This window comes from Podarcis melisellensis (genome assembly GCF_964234715.1).
Source record: "Podarcis melisellensis genome assembly, chromosome: 14".
Classification (NCBI taxonomy): Eukaryota; Metazoa; Chordata; class Lepidosauria; order Squamata; family Lacertidae; genus Podarcis; species Podarcis melisellensis.
Window position 1 is genome coordinate 34204686 of NC_138546.1, and position 24067 is coordinate 34228752.

Genomic DNA, 24067 nt, shown 5'->3' on the forward strand with positions numbered 1-24067 from the left:
TATAATGTTCCACAACAGTGACTGAAATATACTCGGAGTCAAGAGTGGATTTCATGCTCTTTATTCAGCTCATAGTGGTGAGGAGGAATGGAAGTTCCCCCACAATATCTGCTTTATATACATTATTTACACAATGGGCTGCACATGATTGGCTAATTCCGGGATTCTCCTGTAGGCCAATCAGGTTGTGGATTCACTTCCACCTGGAGCTGGATTGGGTGGCTCCTGTGGACCAATCATACTGCTTCATTGTTCTAGGACCAATCAGACTGCTGCATTTTGGATCCTATTGTTCTAGGACCAATCAGACTGCTGCATTTTGGATCCTATTCAACTCAGTACATAACAGTAATCTAGACCCAGAGTAAGGGCCACAGAGGGCAGAGTCAAGGGGCAGAGTCATTTTATTCCATATTGCTTCCAGAAGAAGATGGACACATCACTTGTCAGGACAGAGAATGTGGCATTTCCAAGGGCTGGCTGGAAAACCACCTAATCCTTTGTTTTCTAGTTAAGGATGCACAATGCAATATATCACCTTTGAAGTGTGCCAGCAGAGCTCAGGATGCATCCACAGGGAAGACCAGAATAGCATTTTGGTTCCACAGTGGCCTGCCTTTTGAGAAGCAAGACTCATTCAAGTAGCTCACAGAGACTAGCTTTTCATGATTCACTCCCAATAAGAAAGAAAAGGGGAAATGGAAAATGACATCCCATCTGAAATTGACTCGGCAAATTCTGCCCCAGATCTCCTCCTTTTTGGGGGCAGCTTCAGCTGAAAGCAAGGGGCTATAGAGCAGCCGACCTTATCCTTTCACTTACACCCCTCCAATCTGTCCCCGCTTGGCCCAAACCACTTGCAGAGCTGGGAAATAGTGTGTGGTTGCTATATTTGGAACATCTTCCATAGGTAGAGAACGTTTGTCTCCAGGGAAGTCAAATCAGTGAAGTTTTAATGATTTCCTGTCATTGGAAAACTGTTAATTATCCTTAACTACAACAACAGCTTGAAGGGTTGGCGTTATTGGCAGCAAGGGAAGAGGTGCTGCTTCTTCATTTTAGACAAACAAAAAATGCATAAGTGCTGGCATTCAGACATCTTTCTACAACTGCTTTAATTGGAAGTGATTGACTAGAAAGGCCCAAGGTGTGACTGCTGCTGCTGTTATTTATTAAATTTCAATACCACACTTCATCCGAGGATCACAGGGTGCTTTGTAATATAAAAACACCCAAAAACATAATGTAGTAAGAAACAAAAACAATATACACATACAGTTGTAAGTCCATAGATTGTTTAATTAGCCAAAGGCCTGAGAGAAAAGGAACGTTTTTGCCTGACACCTAAACATATGTAACAAAGGCGCCAGGTGAGCCTCTCTGGGGAATGTTGTTAGAGCCACCTTCCATGAGACCCTACCTGGACCCCAAGATCATCTTCTGAGGCCCTCCTCCATGTGCTTCCTCCTTGAGAGGTTCGGGGGTGGCAACATGAGAATGGGCCATCTCTGCAGTGGCTCCCCATCTGTGGAATGCTCTCCCCAGGGACGTTTGCCTGGCACCTTCATTACACACCTTTAGGCACCAGGCAAAAGTGTTCCTTTTTAACCAGGCCTTTGGAAAATCTGATTCATGTCCTATGCCCTTTTAAAATCACACTATTTCCACTTAGCACTGACAATACTGGGCAAGATGGGCCAGTGGTCTGGCTCAGTATACCGCTGCTGCCTAAGTTCATCATAAAATAAGGGATCAGGTAGGAATCACAATGGTAAAGCTGAAGTGACTATGTTAGTGGTTCTTACAGAATAGAGGCAGCCAACATGGTGTCCTCCTGAAGTTTTGGACTAGAGTTCCCATCATCCCTGGCTATTAGCCTAGCTTGCAGAGGCTGTAGTTCATAACATCCACTCCATTGGCTACCCCTGCTAAATGTTTGCTGTAAAAGAAATGGGAGAGGCATAGCAGGGGAGAGAGAGAATAAAAAAAAGCATACATGAAAACTAGTGGTACTCCTAAGATGGAACTGAAAAGGGCAGAAGAATAGGGGAGAAAATGTCAGAGAGATGGCACTTTTTTCTTTTTTTACCAAGGGAATATCAAGGCTTTGATGAGTGAAAAGTGCAGCAGTGTTGGGTTTTGAGAGGGCTAAAGCTGAAATGCTGGCACAAAGAGAAAAGCAGGACACCAACTACCCATGTGACTTAGAGGCTTCCAAATTTGCCGCGAGCAACGCAGGCCTTCTCAGCTCCTTCACCCTGACTCAGCCTTACCCTCCCCTTCCTGCAGGCTCCAACAACAGCTGCAAAAGTTTGAAGCTTTGCATGACTCTAGAAACATTCTGCCAGGTCACCAGCCTCCTGCTGCTCCTCATTAACCCAATGGCACCACAGCCTTGCCGCTTCCAACATCCTGTGAATGTCATACCAGGGAAAGAGGGGGGAATCTGCAATGGGCAGAGATCGGACTCTCAGGATGGAGATTCAGCTGGGCCTTTGTAAACCAGCAAGTTTATTTCCACTCATTTCCTATGTTAGTGCATTGCATCCCAGGATGGCTACAAACAACTTTTAGGAGTCACTGGTGTGTACTTAGAGCACTCGCTGGGGGAAGGAGGGGAATAAGCCAGACATGGACACTAAAATATTTTGGCTGGAAAGAAGGAGAAACACCAGGATACATTTCTGCTGGGGGAAAGGACAGTGGTGTCACTTTTATAGATCTTTCCAACACTAATTAGGCAATCAAGGTCAAGCCGTTGCCTGATGCACGTTAACAATAGAGTTCCCAGCTCACTTGTGAACCTCGATCATGGAGGTTCCTGTGAGAGTCTGACCACAGAAGTTCTCTCCAAGACAAACTTCCTGGAAGACATACAGCTAAACTCATTTGATGAGAAAACTACAGGCATTTTTTAAGTTGGATCCAATCGCATGTGTCTGGGCCAGCCTCTGCCTAAAATCAGAATTGGCTGTGGCCTGGTCCTCAGAAGAGGCAGAAGACAGGGGTCAAGAAGAGTTAGGGTGTTCATTAGTGTGCTCAGAGTTTTTGCCACCCAAGAAGACACCCCAACTTTTAGGAGTTAGGGAATGTGATGTCCACCTTCTGTTCATCATTTCCTCCAAGTCCCCAAGAGCAATGACAGTGAAAAGTATGAGCTGATGCCCAGTCCAGAGGGCACTGTAAATATCTGGAGGTGTGAAGCCTTGGGGGAAGGAAGCAAGAATTTGTGCATACTCCAGATCAGGGGTCTTGGGGGAAAGGTGGACAGCACAAAACTCCAGAGTTGTTAGCCAGTGTGGTGTAGCGGTTAAGAGCGGTGGACTCGTAATCTGGGGAACCGGGTTCGCGTCTCCGCTCCTCCACATGCAGCTGCTGGGTGACCTTGGGCCAGTCACACTTCTCTGAGGTCTCTCAGCCCCACTCACCCCACAGAGTGTTTGTTGTGGGGGAGGAAGGGAAAGGAGAATGTTAGCCACTTTGAGACTCCTTCGGGTAGTGATAAAGCGGGATATCAAATCCAAACTCTTCTTCTTCTGAATGGCTGTTGCTAATGCAACAATTTCTTCTCTCCAGTTCCTTGCACTCTAGCAAGCCTTGCCACAGACCTGTTCCTTAACCTGTTGGACAGTTCCTCCAACTCAGGATGACACAGCATCGGCCAGGTAAGGTAGGAACAGGACACACAGCCACCAGCAAGTTCCAGTTGCAGTGAGAGAACGTACCTGCAGTTCACAAATGGTTATAACATCCATCCTAAAGTCTGTAACTCATATGACACCAGGGTTGGAGTATTATGAGGAAAGGTTAAAAAAAAATTGGGGAGAGGATAGTTTAGAGCACTGTTTCCCAAACTTGGGTCACCAGCTGTTTTTGGACTACAGTTCCCATCACCCCTGACCACTGGTCTTGCTAGCTAGGGATGATGGGAGTTGTAGTCCAAAAACAGCTGGAGACCCAAGTTTGGGAAACACTGGTTTAGGGAAAAGGTGAGTAAAGGAAACATGTCACAGTCGTATAAAATTATGCACAGGGTTGAGATAGGAAGAATTTCTACCCTACTGTAACTCAGAGGCATCCAATTAAGTTGAACACTGGGAAATTCGGGACAAAAGAAATTTTTTCTTCAAACAGTGCACAGTTAAAACTGCAAAACTGTTAAATTCATTCCCATGAGATCCAGTGATGGCTACCTACTTGGATGGCTCTGAAAGTGGATTAGACAAATTCATGGAGGATAAAGCTATCAGTTGCTGATAACCACAATGGTTGTCTTGAGGCAGCATAACTCTGCATACTAGCTGCTAGGAATCACAGGTGGGGAGAGTGCTGTTAAGCTCATGTCCTGCTTGCGATCTTCCAAAAGACATTGTAAGTACAGGGTCAGGACTCAGTGTGCTTTCAGACATGGGGAAGATTGTGCTAGCTTTCCTGATCATAATGGTAGCACCTCTATGACATTTTCTAATGTTCTTTTCACACTGCAGCACTTGTTGTGTTACGTAAATGTTGACACAATGTTCTAGGTCAATGGGGCTGCAAACTGTTTTTCTTCTTCTCTGGAATCAACTGACACAAAAACGAGCGCTTAACATGTGGGATATTCCATTAGTTTTCTCAAATATAATGTAGAAATTAACAGGGGACCGTTGGGCCTTTAGCCTGGCTGGATCTAGCAGTGAAACTGTGCCCATGTTTTGTGAAAAGACTAGGGGGTGACCTGCTGGGAAAGCCTTTGGGTCTTGCTATGGAATCTTTGTGTGATAGGGGTACAATTATGAGAGGTTGCACGGACATTCTGCTTGGTTATTGCTTTTTATGACCCAAGATTCGGTTTTCTTTAATGGATGGCAGGCTACCTGCAGAAAAGGAACCAGGCAGCTTTTACGATGCTGAAATCAAAATAGATATCTCTTCAATTTGGCAAGAGATAAAGCACTTATGGCTGTGAGTCCCTCCGAAACCACTTCTCAGGTTCAAAGGCAGGTGAAAATAAGGAATGTTGAGCAAAGAGAATGGATCCAGAGGCTTTTAAAACCCAATAAAACAACGGCAATACAAACACAGAAAGGTCAAAACCCTGACAAGTTCAGAATGCCCTAAAGCTCAGATGACTTTCGGGAAGAAGAAAAAAACTTTCGCACTCGACACAGCACAAAAGCAAATCCAGGTAAGAGCCAGCAACAGCGATGCAAGCGAGAGCTCACATTTTGAATTGAGGATGAAGGATGGAACAATGTGTTATATGAGCAAAACATATGTTTGCGTGTTGAGTCCCACAGTGCCACCCCCAAAATAATTCACACTTCACACTTCAATTTTTGTTTAAGGTTTTTGGCATGATTTTGGCCACAACTTTATTCAATACAAAAAAATGTGAGTGGTTGCTTAGGCATTGGTTATGACTATCTGTCCTTGCCCCCAAAGGACAGAGCTGGTCCCTTCCGGACTCCACCGGAAGCCAGCGTGGGAAACAAGTATTGGGTGAGAAAATGAAGCTGGGAAACAGACCCTCATCTCTCACCCTCATGTTCCGGTGGGGCTTGCACGGCCCAAGCCCGGCTCCACGGACAAGGACGAATTGTATGGCAAGCCCCTGGATTCCTTTAACGGAATTCCCTTTGCGCATCATTTGGAGGGATAGGCACCTTACCCCTCCAAGCACCAATTAACCAATGCCTAACCGCCAACCTTACAAGTTGTGACGATTTGCTACGCAGTAGGCAAAAACCAAATGGCACCAGCCAATTAGCCAGATGGCAAAATTCCTACCAGGCCCCCGCTCAAAGGCGAACGACCCCATGACAGGCATAGCAAGGTCAAATGAACCAAAACCACCCTATAAAAGGGAGGGAGGGCGGGTGATCCGATGCAAAACGGCCAAAAGGACGTCCCTTCGTCTGGCCCCTGTATTTAAAGCCTCTAGCCCCTCCTCCGAATTAGCAACACTCAAAAATCCCCAGCAACCCAATTAACCTCTTAAAGGCCTGGGTTTTACAAAATTGCCTAGTCATCCCTGGGTGGCCTGTTACCCAACCGCAACACGTGCTCTCTGTTTATGGAGAACCCGCTATATTGAATGCAATTCAGATATCAAGTTTGGAGAGCTGCCGCTGTCTCTCTCACACTCTCTCCTCTCTCACACACATTCACATACACTCTGGAGAAATATTAATCAGGAATGGGTTTTCTGACAGCTAGGTGACCGGCCTATCTGCTTTGAATTTTGTGGTGCCATTCTCCAACCAAATGTTTTGAAAAAAGATGCATATGTTGGGGAAAATGTGTGCATTAGGACACACATTTTAATGACAGCAACATGCAGAAATGCATCCTGTTAAGAAAAGTCACTTTGCCAAAAACGTGTAGGTTAGACAACATCACACACAAAAATGTTATACAGTATTAGATGAAACTTGCACAAAGTCGCTGATGAATTTTCATGCTGATGCTTTCTGAATTTTTTTGCAAACTGGTTTAAAATTGTGGAGATCTTAACTGAAATTTGGAGAAATTGATAAATTTGTCCATCCCTGTTCATCAGACACTCTATATGTGAGGAACCCCCCCCCCAACCCCAGTCTAGTGAGCTATCTGGGATTTGCCATACCTCAGAGAACAGGAAGAAATAGGTGTGTCTGCAGCATGGCCCCTTGCAATTGGTCAATGGCATTCTCGGTAGTGGCGCCCACCCTGTGGAACCACATTCCTTCAGATGTGAAGGAAATAAGCAGCTACCCTATCTTTAAAAGACATCTGAAGGCAGCCCTGTTCAGGGAAGTTTTTAATATTTAAATGCTGTACTGTTTTTAACATTTGATTGGGAACCGCCCAGAGTGGCTGGGAAACTCAGCCAGATGGGTGGAGTATAAATAGTAAATATTATTATTATTATTATTATTATTATTATTATTATTATTATTAATGAGCTGATGTCTCTGGAGTGGCTGGACCTAGTACAGTGGTACCTTGGGTTAAGTGCTTAATTTGTTCTGGAGGTCCGTTCTTAACCTGAAACTGTTCTTAACCTGAAGCACCACTTTAGCTAATGGGGCCTCCTGCTTTCACCGCGCTGCCGGAGCACAATTTCTGTTCTCATCCTGAAGCAAAGTTCTTAACCCAAGGTACTATTTCTGGGTTAGCGGAGTCTGTAACCTGAAGTGTCTGTAACCCGAGGTACCACTGTATAGGTCTTTTATCATTGCCTGGTTAACAGTGACAGACTTTCTGCTTATTCTGTCTCAAGATCTTGCAATTTTAGAGTCCAACACAAGCCACTTAGGGGTGGTGAACATCCACTGCGATCCCAGATGTGGTAACAGATATCCACAGCTCCAGCTTGGCTCGGCCAGACCTCTTCTGCATGTCTCCAAGATGACATTGCAAGAGTTGGTCCGCTTTTTTTCTTTTCTTTTTTTTTAAAGAATGCTGGCATTCTTGGACTATCAGCTCAAAGGACAGTTACCATATGTTTATGGGGGAAAGCATTAAGGACCCCTAGTCATAATCAGATAGGCAGCCACTTTGCTTTAAGTGCCTATTAACTGATTCTAAATTACACCAGAACGGCTCTGCAAGTACTTTTGACATCCACATTCATATAGCTGCTCTGATCGGCGCTATTAGAAACGAATACCAAATGAGCCAATGATAATGTAATTCCTAAAACATCACAGAATGTGTTGCAAGCAATCATTGATTAGTCTTCCTCTTTTTCCATGGTTTCCCCCTCCCCACATCTCCTTTCATCTCATAAGCTTAAGGTTTCTAAGGCCTCGGAATGAGAGGGTTTTCATTCAGATCAAACTGATTGATGACCTTTAAAAATGAATTAAAAAGTCATTATTTAAAGTTGTATCAATGTCCATTTATACTCAAGTGGACCCGCTGAAATTAATTGTTGCAAGTACTTTCCATTGTTTCCAATGGGTCTTATCCGAGTAGAACTAGCATTAGTCACAGGCCTAACCTATTCATGAACTTCCAGATATATCTGAACCCTTTATGTCCTGCTTTTCCAGTACGTTGGGCAGCTACGTTGCTAACAACTAAATTTCAAAATAATACAAAAAGACTTTAACTAACCGCCATAAAACCATACAACCTAAAACCTAAGCACACGGATCACAAGAGTTAAGCAGAAGATTAATGCCATTTATTATCAGTCCCAGGAGAACAGGTGAGTTTTAATGGACAGAGAGGTCATAGCGGCAGGAGAACACATTTGGGGAATGATTTCACAGCCCAGGGGCCAATACAGAGAAGGCTTTGTCTCTGCTAACTTCCAACCAAATGTCTGAAGGGCCTCAGACAATGGGCTGGGACATATAGGGAAAGGCTGCTCCATAGACACCTCAATCCAAGAATTAGGCTTTGTAGGTTAAAACTAAAGATGAGTTGAAATCTCACACTGCCCCACAAGTAGCCACTCAGTTCAGACGTGGTATATTTGAGCAGACATTCCATTCATTCTTCAGGTGGCAGGAATAAATTATTGTAATATCCAGGAATTACTGAGATAAGCAACAGGAGTTGTAACTGCTTTTTTCTCTTTTTTTAAGGGAAAGACAATAGTAGAGCATATGTTTTGCAAACGGAACATCACAGTTTCTTAGATTTCCAAATGTGGCCCCAGCCCTGAAAGGTTGAGACCCCCCCAATTTAAATATTAGGGATATGTGTTCACTATGGCCTACTAGTCCAGTGCAGGAATCACAGGTAAAGAATCCCTGACGTGTGGCCTCCTGATCGCTGTTTAAAAACCTCAAATGAAGGAGAGTCTACCACCTTCTGAGGGAGTCCACTCTACTGTCAAACAGCTCTTGCTGTCAGAAAGGTCTAGTCAGAATCTCCCTTCTTGTAATTTGAATCCACTGGTTTGGGTCCTACCCTCTGAAGTAGCAGAAAACAAGGTGGCTCCATCTTAGTTCAGTTGGTAGAGCATGAGACTCTTAATCTCGGGGTCATGGATTCAAGCCCCACAGTGGGCAAAGAAAAATAATCCTGCATTGCAGGGGGTTGGACTAGAGCAGGTATGGCTAAACCTGGCCCTCTAGCTGTTTTGGGACTACAACTCCAATCATCCCTAGCTAACAGGACCAATAGTCAGGGAAGATGGGAATCGTAGTGCCAAAACAGCTGGAGGACCAAGTTTGACTAGAGGAACCTTATGGTCCCTTCCAACCCTACAGTTCTAAGATTCCAAGATATTCCATGTGTCAGTCACTCAGATATTTGAAGATGGCTATCATGTCACCTTCCCTGGAAAAGACCCTGATGTTGGGAAAGATGGAGGACACAAGGAGAAGCAGATGGCAGAGGACGAGATGGTTGGACAGTGTTCTCGAAGCTACCAGCATGAGTTTGACCAAACTGCGGGAGGCAGTGGAAGACAGAAGTGCCTGGCATGCTCTGGTCCATGGGGTCATGAAGAGTCGGACACGACTAAACAACAACAATCATGTCACCTCTCAGTCAGTCTTCTCTTCTCTAGGTGAGTTTGGGCTACTGGACCAGCAGAAGTTTTCAAACATTTTCAAACCCTGCCCCAAGTATAATGCTCCACAGTGGCCATCACTTGGCCTGCTGAGGAAGGAAGCCTTTTTATTTGCCTGACCCAGCTTGGCAAATTGAAATGTGTGCTGTTAAGCCAACAAATGATTCAGATGGGCATTAACTCAGTACTAATGAACAGGGAACGGTGCGCAATTAAACCAACTGTGCATGCAACAACAATTTGGGAATTTGTGGGCTCTGTATCTAATTTAAATGCCTCCCAATTACTTTCCATGGCTAAGTGTCCCAAAGATGCTGTGGCATGGATAAATGCCCCCACAAAATAAATAGGAAACTTCCAGTCATTCCTTGTGCTTACGCAGAGCTCCCGACTAGATAAATCAGGGAAGGGGGAAAGGAGCTCTCCAAGGGTTGAGGCACATTCATGTACTGCGGATTCTGCTTAACAACCTGACCGATAAAAAGGCTCTAAAAAAGAAAAAAAGAATTAACTCTGCAGAGGGACATTTATGGCTATGATTTACGAGAGAAGTAATGGAAAGTACAACTTGGTACAAGAGCTTATCAAAGGAAGAACGGTTATTCCTTGTTAAAAGACCCAACACCAGCTGAATACTGCACACACACAGTCAATGAGGATCATGCAAGACACTGGCCAATCTCACAACTTGTGGACAGCTTCAGTTGTCATTCACAGTTTAGGTTTAATAAGTGAGTGGTGTGTGTATGTGTGTGTATGAGAGAGAGAGAGAGGGGGAAAGAGAGGGGGGAGAGAGAATTTTTTCAGCCTGCATATTTATCACATCATGGTATTAAGATGAACTTTTTAAAGCTTCATTTTGCTGCTCATTTTAAACTGTCTGTTCAAAATCTGCTATCGTTAGCCAGTTGAAATTAATACACGCATGTGGTGGCTTTTCAAACATCTCAGCTAATGCTTTAAATTATGATTGTATTTTACTGCCATTAATGTTTCCTGTAAGCCGCCTTGAGGGAGCTTTGTTGTAAAAGGCAGCTTAGGAATCTTCCATCACAGAAGCAAAGCACAGTGGAGTTGGATGGGAGCTCAGTGGTCATCTACTGCAACCCCCTACAGTGCAGGAATCACAGCTAAACTTTGAAAGGAAAAATGTAAAATATCCATTACCCTGGTCCTTGATAGATACCTATGGTGATAGCTACAGAGTGTGGAGTGGTGGATACAGAGCTCCAACTCATGAATTTGGAATATAAATGAGTTTTTCCCCATCCTGCACCTCCCATTCAAAAACTCTCAACCCAGTCTGCTTTCAGACATCACCCACCCACCAACCCACCTGCCTGCCTTCTTGCTTACAAGCAGTTCAGGGGGTGGCACTGGATTTCAACTTCCTCTCCCTCCATATCCTTCCTCCTCCTTAGTGGTGGGTTTAGTTCCAGGCAAGAAGACTAACCTGTTAAGACTCTTCACTCTTCCAGGAAGAAGGCGGAGCCTAGAAAGGGCCTCCTGGTCTAATTAGGATAAAAAGCATCAGTTGCATTCCAGATCTCATGACAGCAAATGGGGAAGGGCTGTAGCCTAGTGGTAGAGCATCTGCTCTGCATGCAGAAGGTCCCAGGTTCAATCCCCAACACCTCCAGGTAGGGCTGGGAAATGTTCCCTGCCTGAAACTCTGGACAGCTGCTGATAATCATTGTAGAATGATAGTACTGAGCAAGATGGACCAGTGGTCTAACATGGGATAAGACAGGTTTCCTATGTCTACTTAGGATTATCCATGGTCCAGCAACTTCACCCTGCCTGCAGCCTCAATAAGCATCAGAAGATCCAGTGGAAAAGAAATCAGCTTTGTGTAAATTAGGTACGGCCCCTAATCTTAGAGAAGGGACAGAGAGCCTGGAAGTCCAGTCCACGATTCAACCTTGAACCCGTGACATTCTTCATTGTATTTACAATCAGTCCCTCTTTCCTGCTCTATAATTTTAGTCTTCAAGAAGAGAATTACTCAACATTTCACTTTGTCAGTGGAACAAACACTGTTCGCTACCAAGCAATCTTAAAAGCTGAAGTCCACCAAAGACTACATTACAAACCAATTAATTAATCGCAGTGACCACCGCTGCACACAAGCCATTCATCTTTTTTCTGGGGGGTTCTGCTGGGGATCACAACACCATGAAATGAGAGATCCCCAACTTCGCACTACTTAGTGTTACAAATACCTGTTTCCAACACGCAATCACATTTCCAGCGTGAACATACTTTTAAACCAAGAACCAGTGTCAGAAAGTTGGCATGAATATAATTCTCACCACCTTGTCCCACCCAACACCCCTCCCAGGAAATAACTCATTGGTGGATGGAGGAAGAGATTGACCTGTACCTTTCATTCCAAACTTTGATCGCCGACCATACTTGTTGATCATAATAAAGAGGACCACCAGGAGGACACAGGCAAAGGCCGCAAGCCCAACAGCTATGGACACCTGTAAAGAACACCCTAGGCATTAGAGGCCACATTGAATATTATTACTGAAACACTCAAAGCAATTTGCACTCAAATTTACAATCTAACATTGTGCCCATGTGCATGCATTATTTAAAGCAATGAATGAATTTACAGAAAACGAAGAAGAGAGAACAAAGAGGGGAAAGAGAAAGGAGAGTCATATATCAGGGGTAGAACATCTGCTTTGCAAGCAGAAAGTCCTAAGTTCAACTCCCAGCATCTCTTTGGGAAAAGATGGGAGAGACCCCTGCCTGAAATCTTGGACAGCCATTACCTGTCAGTAGAAGACAGTACTGCTGTAGATGTACCAACAGCCTGACTCCCATGGAGATGGCAGATTTAGGACATCAGAAAATGTTTTATGTGGAGTTAATCACAAACCCATCTGGAGTGATGGGAACGTACAGTCATATGTGGTGGGATTGTTCGTTAGTTAATGAATTTTGGAAACAGATTGGTATAGAAATATCGGAAATTGTGGGTAGGAAGATGGAAATTTCTAACTTAATGGTTCTTATTAGCCTGAGTAGCACCGAGTTAAAAACAAAAGGGGAATGCAAATGGGTAAAATTGATGGTAACTGCAGCCAGACAGGTTATAGCGAGTAATTGGAAAAATGCAGAAGAGCTAGGGGTGAACCAATGGAGGAAAAAATTGAATAATATTATAATTTTAGAATATCTAACTGTGAAGATACACAGAATGAAAGGGTTTAAGGTCAGTGAAAAAGAGCATTGGTTTGAGAAGATATTGAATTATTTGGGTAGATTTGAACAATTAGGGGCAATTAAAATGTTAAAAGTTAGGTAAACCTTGTGGTGCAAGGAGTGTTAATGTATATAGAATTGTACATATGGTCAATTTGAATATGTTATTATTGATTCTATATACTCAATGTATCAGCCGCCTGGGGGGTTTCACTGTTGGGTTTTGGTTGTTGGTAAAAAATAAAGATAAATAAATAAATAAAAGCATACTACCCCCCCAAAAAATATCATATGCCCCTCTAGCTCAGCATTGCTTCTGAACACCATTTGCTTGGGATCACAAGTGGAGAGGTAGATCACAGTTGCACTCTGGTCCTGTTTTCAGGTTTCCCATAGGGGTCTGGTTAGCCACTATGAGAGCTGGAACCTGCACTAAGGTGAGCCTTGTGTTCCTATGACAAGGAGCAAGGATTTGGATGCAAGTTCCGGTCAAACATCCACTTGGAGGGAGACCCAGTTTTCTGCCACATAGTGCAAGGAATGGCCCAGAAACAATATTCAAAAACAGCGGCATGAAATACTCATCAAGGGCAGAAACAACAACTGCTTCTCCATGAAAACACTGGAGGAGGGAGACTCAGATATAGCCAGAGAAAAGGAGAGGGGGGGCGGAGATGAAGAGAGCAGCAGGATTGGCTCAAAACAGAACGCTTTGTTGGAGGCAAGAGGAGGCAGCCGCTGCCTTCTGCACATATTGACAGAATATTTATTCCTGGCTTTTCAGTACACAGACAGCATTCTCTCTGGGGTTCTTCCTTCTGCATTAGGGAAAATATTCATTCTGCTTTGTGAAACTTGCTTTGCTTGTTTATATATAAAAACCGGCAACCGGCAACCATTTCCTTTAAAAAATGAATTACATATCACATAAAATAAAGAGAGGTTTTGTTCCTTGCAGACTAGTGCCTTACCCAGTCTTGGATTACCGTCATGCTTTTATTTATACATGTGGTGGTTGCTGTTGTGTATCTTTCTATGTGTTTGCTTTATCATATCTGCCTAGTTGTTTTCTGCATTTCTTTCTGACTGCAGTCAGCAAGATGGGAAGTCGTGTTCATGTGTAAAGGCATAAGAAGAGCCTTACACATCTTGGAGGTCCCAGGCCACAGAGAGGTTAGGCTGGCCTCAACTAGAGCCAGGGCTTTTTCGCCTGTGGCTTCGATCTGGTGGAACGCTCTGTCACAAGAGACTAGGGCCCCGTGGGACTTGACATCTTTCCACAGGGCCTGCAAGACAGAGCTGTTCCACCAGGCCTTTGGTCAGGGCACAGCCTGACTCCCTCCTTTGGCAATCTTCACAGAACTCTAGCCCAATGGTTGCCATCAATTTGATTTGAATTAATTTTATAATGAAATGGTTTTAGAATGTTGTACTATTTTATTGTTGTTAGCCGCCCTGAGGCCGGCTTCGGCTGGGGAGGGTGGGATATAAATAAAAATTGTTGTTGTTGTTGTTGTTGTTGTTGTTGTTGTTGTTGTTGTTATTATTATTATTTTTATTTTTATTATTATTATTATTATTATTGGATCAGGCAACGACCCATCTTGTCCAGCATCTTGTTCTCAAAGTGCGCATCCAGAGTCCTGTGGGAAATCCACAAGCAGGACCTGAGCACAAGAGCACTTGCCTCTCCTGTGGTTTCCAGCAACTTTCCAATGTGTGTTGCGGTGTGTATTAGGAAGCTCTGCTGTAGAAATAGACCCTGCGCACACACAAGCACACCCCCCCCCCATTTAGGATGACAGAAATAAAGGTTCAGCTTTAGCTTTCTTCCTGACACACAATGGCAACTAATTTTTACTCAGAGTAGACTACATACCCGCCAACATTTCTCCAATGAAAATAGGGATGGCTTATTCTGTAACAACAACAATTTCTTCTTCCTCCTCCTCCCCTTCTTCTTCTTTTTCTTCCTCCCTAAAACAGTTCCTTCCTCAGTGCCAACCATTTCACACCTTATGAGCAGCCAGCTTTGATGTTGGTGCGGCCACCAGGAATTGCCCAGTTGGCACTGACCTGTGACAGCGCCTTTTCAGTGATGGTTCCCCAGGTAATTTTAAAGTCTTCCTGTCTACCCAGGCATTTAGTGCCTGAAGAGTACCTTTCGTTGGATGGGTAGATTTAAACAAAAACCAACAACCTGAAACTGTTTTTAGGATGTTTAAACTGTAGCTGTTTTTTATTTTATTTTTTAATTTCAATTGTTATTAGAATATTTTGATTGCTTTAGAATGCCTTTGTTTTGAAATTGTGTAATTGTTTTGCTGCCCTGGGCTCCTTGGGGAGGAAGGGTGGGCTATAAATTTGATGAACAAACAAACAAACAAACAAACAAACACAAATCCATCTAACCATCTAACCCACACAACTTACCCCAAACGTGTCTTCCTCTGGCTTATGTGTCACAGTGATAAGAGGAGTAGGACTGGGACTGTACTCAACTGAAGCCAAAAGAGAAAAGAATAAATGTTTGTTTATTTAGTTAGTTTTGCATTTCACGAAATACTGCAAGCACAACAAACAAGGCTATATATATTTCCCATTAAAAACAACAACAACCGAAAACCATAAGTTGTTATTTCAAAAGCTGTTATTTCAAAACACTGAAAACCATTTTAAAGCAAAAAGCAGAAATACAACCCCCCCCCCACAAAAATCAACCCAAAACAGTTACCCTCAGAAGACTACAATAACAGCCTAAGACCTACAGTATGGGGGGAGGGATGTAGTCACCTTCCAGTGAAAGGAAAGTGGAGAACAGGGGGCAGCCAAGTCTCCCACAATCTGGGAGCAGCCACCGAGAAGGCCCTGTTTCACGTCCTCACCAAATGTGCCTGTGGACCACCAGTGGGACCGAGAGAAAAGCCTCCCCAGAAGATCTGAAAAGATCATATTGGGAGATATGATCCTTCAGATACCCTGGACCTATGAGGCTTGGTCACAAACAGTACTCTGAATTGTGCCCACCAGCACAACGTATGTGAGGGAAAGCATTCAGTTTGCACTCTCCAGGTTAACAAACCTGATGCCATCATTGCTGGTTTTTAGGAGCCGGGCTAAGACATCCCTAAGGCTTTTGGCTGTGAGTTTGGTATAGTGTCTGGCCTACTTTGCATGTTGCTTTTGTGTTACTGTGGTTATGTAGGATTAATCCTTTCTATGTTAATGGTGGGATGAACACTTCTAGGAATTCTGTTGTATTACACTTTTTCTATGTATTTGGTTTTTAACTGACTGCCAAGTTGTTCGGTCTATTATAGATTTAGAAGTCATTTTGAGACATCTTTGTGGAAAGCAATGAAAAATGGAATAAACTGTAGCAGCAGTAACAATAATAATTGTTAGTTCAATCAATGAGAAGAGACTTACATGTGACAATGCCATCTGAAATGCCTGCAAAATGAAAAGAGACAGAAGAAGGAAGTGGCACAGTTAATGGCACTATCAAAGGACAATACCATTCATATTACTATTCATTTTTTAAAATCATTTTAATTTTCCGAACAACGCATGCAACATGTAAAACATCAGAGAAAGGGAAGTGGTGAGAATACAGATCATGTTTGTGTTATCAAGCACACACTGCAATGGGTTAATTCCATCTACCTCCCCGCCCCCTTTTAGGTTATTCCACTTTCTAAGGTAGTCTGTTCCACCACTGAACAAGTCTTACCATCAGAAAGTTCTTCCTAATGTTTAGTGGGAATCTCCTCTGTTGTAGTTTGGAGCAGCTGAAAACAAGCTTGATCTGTCTTCCATGTGACAGCCCTTCAAATATCTGAAGATGGCTATCGTATCACCTTTCAGTCTACTCTTCTTCAGGCTAAACACACCCAGTTTCCTCAACCGTTCCTCATAAGGCTTGGTTTCTAAACCCTTTATCATCTTGGTCACCCTCCCCTGCACGCATTCCAGCTTGTCAATATCCTTCTGAAAATGTGGTGCCCCAAACTGGACACAATAGTCCAGGTGTGGTCTGACCAAGGCAGAATGGAGCAGTACTATTACTCCCATAAATCTGCACACCATTTTTCTGTTGGCGCAGATCACAATCTACATTCATATCTCACCTTTCATCTAAGGAGCTCAAAGCAACAGGAACTGAGCCTGAGACCTTTTGTGCTCCACTGAGCTATGGCATTTCCCTATCTTCCAGGTGAGCTGGACAACTCTGTCCCAACCCTTCCAAGTGGCTGAATTCTTCGCTGGCCATGCAGCCAAGGTGGTACCCCTAGAGGAAACCAACAAGGACTTCCAGCAGATCCTTACAGGAGAACATGACCACCTCCTAGAACAGACTTTTTACATTGTGAGGCCTATTGATAGAAGACATCTGAAGACAGCCATGTATGGGGAAGGTTTTTTAAAAAATGTTTAATGTTTTATTATGTTTTTATAGATGTTGGAAGCCACCCAGAGTGGCTGGGGCAACCCAGTCAAATGGGTTGGGTGCAAATAATAAAATGATGGTGATGGTAGCTTGGTGCTAACACGATCCAGCCAGACACACCAGCCTTTCATAAGCCCTTGACTCGTGAGAATCAGCATCCTCAAATAAATATTTCCTCTAACAGCTGGTCAGAGTCCTTGGTATATATACTCTTTTTAACACCTCCGGGTGACATTCAAGTTACACAGGTACAGGAAAGAACATTGCCTTTTCATTTATCCACTCGTGAGGCAAACCACACACACACACACACACACACAAACACCCTGATACGAAGAGGACTTGACAAGGCTTTGAAGACAGAGGATGCCCAGAATAATTTAGCAGTGCTATCTGTTAAAAGTGGCATCTGGAACGCAATGCAAAGAATAGGACAGTACAACCCCCAGGGAGGGTTGCAAGTGGAGCTCGCAGTGAACTGAAAGCTCTGTTGACAAAGAGGGATTTGGTTATGCTGAGACACCATTCGCCACATCAGCACTTCCTGACCTCAATGTAGGTCACAACAAAAGTTTGTCTGCGGGGAATGGTTTTCATGTTTGCTTGTTTATTGGTTTGGGGTGTATCTCAACTTGATTTTAAAACCCAGGTCAGCAACTCCCCATGCTTGGAGTGGGATGTGTGTGTGGAAAAGAGCGCTAGTCCTGTGCTGCGAATGGAATGGGATGAATACAGAGTTATAACTTGCCCTTCAGGCACATCATCAGAGGGGCTTACGATAAAATAGTTTGGACACCACAAAACAAATAACCCATTAAACCAAAAACTGAGCTCAAAAGAGAAGAATCTATGAGCCTGAATAAAAGAGGCTATCAAGAGTTTAAAAACTTGGGGGGAAAGTCAGTGGCAGAAAGATATCAAGACGCTGGCAGAGCGTTCCATAGCAAGGGGACCACTGCTGAAAAGAAATTGAAAGGGTGAGGGAACCAAGGGAAGAGTCTCTGGGGATCAAATCAGATGCAAAGCAGATACCCTTCCAGTGAGCTAAGGCCCTTCATCTTATTGCTATGTGTATAACATGTTCATACTAAAGAAACAGAAATGTATGTCATCCACAAGGCTGCTCAATAAGTTTTATTAAATACAGCCGAATTGCCAGTATAGAAGAAGGATCTGAAGCCACCATTTAGCATTAGCTTATCCTCATTGCACAATAGGATGACACCTTAAGCTCTGATCTGCAAGAGGCTTACCTGTGTGTGAAATACTGCCTAATCCCCTGAGAAAATGTATGCCGCTACATGCTAGCTAAATTAAGCATCTCTTTTCATCTACCAATGAGTGGAACACACAGGATTTGATTTGAGGAACCCTAATCGCATTGTGCTCAGAACACGCCGTAGGTTAACAGCAATTCCATTCCAAAGTGGGATGAATCCTGAGGAGGGAGGGATCGTGAAGACTTTTTAAAATGTGGATCCACTTGCTACAAAACAGTGACTGTTTCCTAATTGCAGAAGACCTACCTGGAACCCTGAACACTGCATTACACCAGGTCTGACCGTTTGCTCTGCTAACCCAGACTAGTGGTAGAACATCTGCCTTGGTGTCAGGGTCAACCCATGACATTATTGGGTTTACTTAGGAAAGACCTACTCCAGGCATAGCCAAACTCGGCCCTCCAAATGCTTTGGGACTACAAATCTCATCAACCCTAGCTAACAGCACCAGTGGTCAGGGGTGATGGGAGCTGTAGTCCCAAAACATCTGGAGGGCCAAGTTTGCCTATGCCTGACCTACTCTCTGAAATTATGGAGAACTGCAGCTGGTTAGTGTAGGCCAGGAGTAGGGAATCACTGACACATCAGCCAAATTTGGCCCATCAAGCTTCACCTAAACCGCACCCACCTGTTCCATACCCTGATTTCATATGTGAGATCAGGTGTGGGGCAGGTTCTGATGTGGCTACAAAGGAACAATTGGGATCTTAAAGTAAGCTCCTCACTGTTCCTTCATGGGAGCAAGACATGCTCTTCCTGCCCATCACTTGATAGGCAGTGGGGTGGGCACCTTATTCAAATAGCAGTAATAGTTTGCTTTGAAGCCACTGCTAAACAGAGATTTTTTTCCCTCTGTTTTTTCCAGAGGTTTCAATGGAAACTGCTTGGTGTTACTGGAGCAGCAAAACCTCTTGGGCTGTGGTTTCCAAGCAAGTAGCTGGCTGTCATGTGTTTGTGAAGCTCTGGACAACGGACTTGGACAGGCAGGTGGAACAACCCACCTGTTGATCCATGGCATTTGTTTATTCGCATGTAGGTAGTCTTACCCTCTTGTCAACACTGGTCCAAGGTGGTGGAGCCAGCTAAGGATCTGGCCAGCTGGGGCAAAAAGGTTCAGTGCATACAATACTGAGCTGGATGGACCAATGGTTTGGCCCAGTACATATGGTTCCTTCCTCTCTTCCCAGTATGCTATACTGTGACTGGCAGTAGGGCTTTCCCGTGACTTGCTACATGAGAGCCCTTTAATCAGAGAAGTTGTGGGTGGAATTTAGAACTTCAATATGTGCTACACAGCCCAGAGTGAATTAATTTGGGCCTATTTCATATGGGGGTGAGAGAAGCAAGTGAGCTGGGGAAAGTGTTCCTGGACTGACCCACATTAGACTACAGATAAGGCAGGTGGGGAGCCTGTGGCTCTCTGGATGTTGTTGGACTAACATCTCCCATAATCCTCAACCACTGATGGGGCTGATGGGAGTTGGAGTCCAGCAACATTTGGAAATCTTCAGCATACCCGCCAACATTTCTCTGATGAAATTAGGGTTATTCTATCAACAACAACTACAACAACAATTATTATTATCATTATCATCATTATTATTATTATATTTAAACCCCACTCATCTGACTGGGTTGCCCCAATCACTCTGGGTGGCTTCCAACATACAGTGGTACCTCGGGTTACATACGCTTCAGGTTACACACTCCGTTAACCCAGAAATAGTGCTTCAGGTTAAGAACTTTGCTTCAGGATAAGAACAGAAATCGGGCTCTGGCAGCATGGCGGCAGCAGGAGGCCCCATTAGCTAAAGTGGTGCTTCAGGTTAAGAACAGTTTCAGGTTAAGAACGGATCTCCGAAATGAATTAAGTACTTAACCCGAGGTACCACTGTATATAATAAAACACACACACAAATAAAAATAAATAAAACTACTGCTTTTTTCTGGGGGGATGCAGGGGGGTGCATATCCCTAAACATTCTGTGGATCTTTCTACTTTTGTCCATTTACTGTATTTATTTTCCCCGATTTGAACTATAAAATGGTGATTTTTTTGAGTCAAAATGAGAGTACCCCTAAACATTTTTTTTTAAAGCACTGAATAATACATTAAACATTTTAAACCTTCCCTATACAGGGCTGCCTTCAGATGTCTTCTAAAGGTAGTATAGTTGCTGTACTTACTCAAATGTAATGCACACCTTTTTTGGTCAAATTACATCACGAAAATTAGGGTGTGCATTAGATTTGATGGCACATTTACATTCGCCAGCAAATTCTTTTTCGGTTTCAAGGTTTTGAAAACTGATGTTCGCATTAGATTTGATAGTGCATTAGATTTGCGTAAATACAGTACTTATCTCCTTGGCTCAGGGGGTCACATAATTCCATACCCTACAACATTTCTGCAATGAAAATAGGGACATCCTAAGGAAAAGTGGGACATTCTGGGATCAAATCAGAAACTGGGACAGCAGTCCATGGCAAATAGGAACACTTGTAGGGTCTGCTTCTGGCTCCCTACCCCTGAAATAGATAATTGCATAACTGAAAACTGGATTGCATCACTGCCACCCTGGGTTCCTTTTTCAGAAGGAAGAGCTGGGTAGAAATTCAATAAATAAATGATAAATTTTCCCCATTATATACATATTTAAATAAGCCACTCTGCACACATAGAACTAACATGTTGTGCTAGGGGTGAGGTGAGTTCTTGCACAGCTTGTCCCCTGGTGAGATAATTTTGCACAAACCAGGAGTTGTTTTTGATAGTCTCAACTTTCCTACCCCCCAGCCAGTGGCGCGAGCCCATAAATGGTCTTAGAACCTCATTTGCTGCTTGTGTGAACTAGTCCTTTGCCAGAAAGCTTATCAGCCTCCAAGCCCCAAATATAATTTCTCTGCTCCAGTCTAAGACGGCTGGGACCTCAACAGATAGCTTGTTCTCCAAGGGAAGGATTCCACTTTTAATGGGCTATATCTCATCTGCAGTGAGGGCTTCATGTATAGCGAGGTATAAATAATAAATTAGAATACCATTGGTATCGCACTCTCTAAATATAGCAAAATGTCCTATTTTGCTGTGGGAGACAGGGCTGTGGGAGACAGCAAAGGGCGCTCCTCTTTCTCACAGCAGCATTCCAGACGGCAGCAAGCATGCCTATGCCTGCGAAATCTAATTCTACAGGGGCCTGCTTAAGCCAAAATTGGAAGGCACTGCAAGGGCCTTGTTGCTCTTTCTCCTAGATTGCAGGAATGTAAAATTGCTTGTTGTGTCCTCTTGTGGAGAGGGGGAAAGAGCAAGAGGGAAAAAATACAGGCCACATTCACCTCACACATTTAAAGCACTGTGACACCACATTAACAGACCCTCCCAAGTGTCTCTATTTTCTGGGGACAGTCATCCCGGTTTCTGATTTGATCCTGGAATGTCCCACTTTTCCTTAGGACATCCCTGTTTTCAACAGAAAATTGTTGGAGGGTATGGAGATATGTGACCCCCTACAAGCCAAGAAGTAACTATACAACCTTCGGAAGACATCTGAAGGCAGACCTTTATAGGGAAGCTTTTAAATGTTTAATGTTTTACTATGTTTTTATATATGTTGGAAGCTGCCCAGAGTGGCTAAGGTAACCCAGTAAGATGGGTGGGATGATGATGATGATGGTGATGATGATGATAATGGAATAGGTTGTCCCTAGTTTCACTGGAGAAATGTTGGAGGGTATGTGTTACACAACCCAGGCTTCCCCCAAAGAATCCTGGGAGCTACAGTTTGTTAAGGATGGTGAGAATTGTATGGAGAGCCGTATTCTGCTACAAGGCGCAGAGTTTCCAGTGAAAAGGAATTGATTCTTGAACTGGATTCAGGCCAGCTCAGGTGTTTCCCAGTCAGCCTGGGTCAGAGCTGAGCTGGGGCCCCAAATCTTGGGCCTAGGTTAAGGGAGGGGGGAGGCTTTTCACAGCCTCAGTTCAGCCACAGATCTCATCAGAGTTGGTAATTTTGGAGCCCTCTGAGGTTCTTCTAGTCTGTGAGTTTCTCCTCAGGGACAAAAAAGAAGAGGGATGGGGGAGAGGAGCTGCAAGATTCCAAGCTGTCAGTCTCTCACTTGGAAAGGGTTTCTCCAGGAAGTGCCCTCTGACTGTCTGGTTGGCCGTTCCCAGGTAGTTGGTGGCGACGATGGTGTAGTTGCCATTGTTGTAGTGCGTTGGGTGGTTGAAGAGCAAGCAGCCATCGGACACTTCCCCCTCCTGGAAGAACTCCATGCGGATGAACTCTGTCTCCCTGAGAATCTGGCCATTGTAGAGCCAATGGATTTGGGGCGGAGGGTTCCCGTGCACCGAAAACTCAATGCAGTGCTCCATGTGGCGGATGGGCTCCAATAAGCTGATCACCCGGGGAGGATCTGAGCAAGGGAAGACAAAAGGCAACATGAAAACGGCAGCCTACAAAGGACAGCACAGTCTCAACAGCCTCGGCTTTCTGGGAAACATGAAAGGAGTGAAGGTGGACCTAACTTGCAAAAAGTTTTTGAGGGTGCAAGGTAAAATATAAAGAGGAAACTCTCTCTCTCCTCTTTTTTCTTTGGTGTGGTGAGGGACATTTGTCCTTGAACTCTGCCCCCACCTGCAAAATGCAGTCACTACTTTCACAACCTGCAAGGAAAGCTCTAGGATGGCTCAGTTGGTAGAGCAGGAGACTCATAATCTCAGGGTCAGGGGTTTGAGCCCCACATTGGGCAAAATATTCCCTCATTGCAAGAAGTTGGACTTGACGACCCTCGTGGCCCCTTCCATCTCTACAATTCTAAGATGCCTCTTATTTAGGACAGGAGTGGGGAAGCAGTGAGCCAGTGTGGTGTAGTGGTTAAGAGTGGTGGACTCATAATCTGGTGAACCAGGTTCGCTTCCCCGCTCCTCCACATGCAGCTGCTGGGTAACCTTGGACTAGTCACACTTCTCTGAAGTCTCTCAGCCTCACTCACCTCACAGAGTGTTTGTTGTGGGGGAGGAAGGGAAAGGAGAATGTTAGCCGCTTTGAGACTCCTTAGGGTAGTGATAAAGAGGGATATCAAACCCAAACTCTTACTCTTACTCTTCCAGATGTTGTTAGACCAGAATGGGTGGGGAACCTCTGCCTGGCCTTCAGAACTCTTCCCAGGCCACCCCTCTCACTAGCCCTGCTTCTTATCCTGTCTTTGTCTGTCTAGAATGAGTCTGATAATGCTCCCTCTGGATGAAGAGGATTTTTGACTGTTTGCAGAAAAATAGCCTTCTGTACCAAAGATAAAATTTGCATTTGTTGCTTCATCCCCTTTTGGCCTTTGGAAGGTAGCTCAGAAGAGAATGTGCCCATTGACCTGAGAAAGGTTCCCCATCCCTGGACCAGAACCCCCCTTGACCCCTGGTCATGCTAACTAGGACTGATAGGTGTTACAGCATGACAGCACCCAGAGGATTGCAGGTTCCCTATCCTGCAGAATCTACAGTCCAGCTTGGCTGGGCAGGGGAGGTTGGCAGGATTGGTTGGTGTAGCTGGTAGGCAGGGTTGGTAGGGCAGGATTTGTTGACAGGGTTCCCCACTTCCTATTCCAACTTAAAGGCATTGTGGATGCAGGAAA

At 44.2% G+C, this 24067-nt stretch overlaps 1 protein-coding gene across 3 annotated transcripts in view; it reads right to left on the reverse strand.

Annotated features, from left to right (window-relative positions):
* Positions 1-24067, reverse strand: part of NTRK3 (neurotrophic receptor tyrosine kinase 3) — a 413927-nt gene that overhangs the window by 209737 nt on the left and 180123 nt on the right. For all 3 annotated transcript variants that reach the window (XM_081888512.1, XM_081888511.1, XM_081888513.1), the window contains exons 8-11: positions 22556-22852; positions 16142-16165; positions 15146-15213; positions 11880-11982 (exon numbers count right to left, since the gene is read on the reverse strand). In XM_081888512.1, the coding sequence (XP_081744638.1) occupies positions 11880-11982; positions 15146-15213; positions 16142-16165; positions 22556-22852 (492 nt within the window). The remainder of the gene's footprint in view (positions 1-11879; positions 11983-15145; positions 15214-16141; positions 16166-22555; positions 22853-24067) is intronic.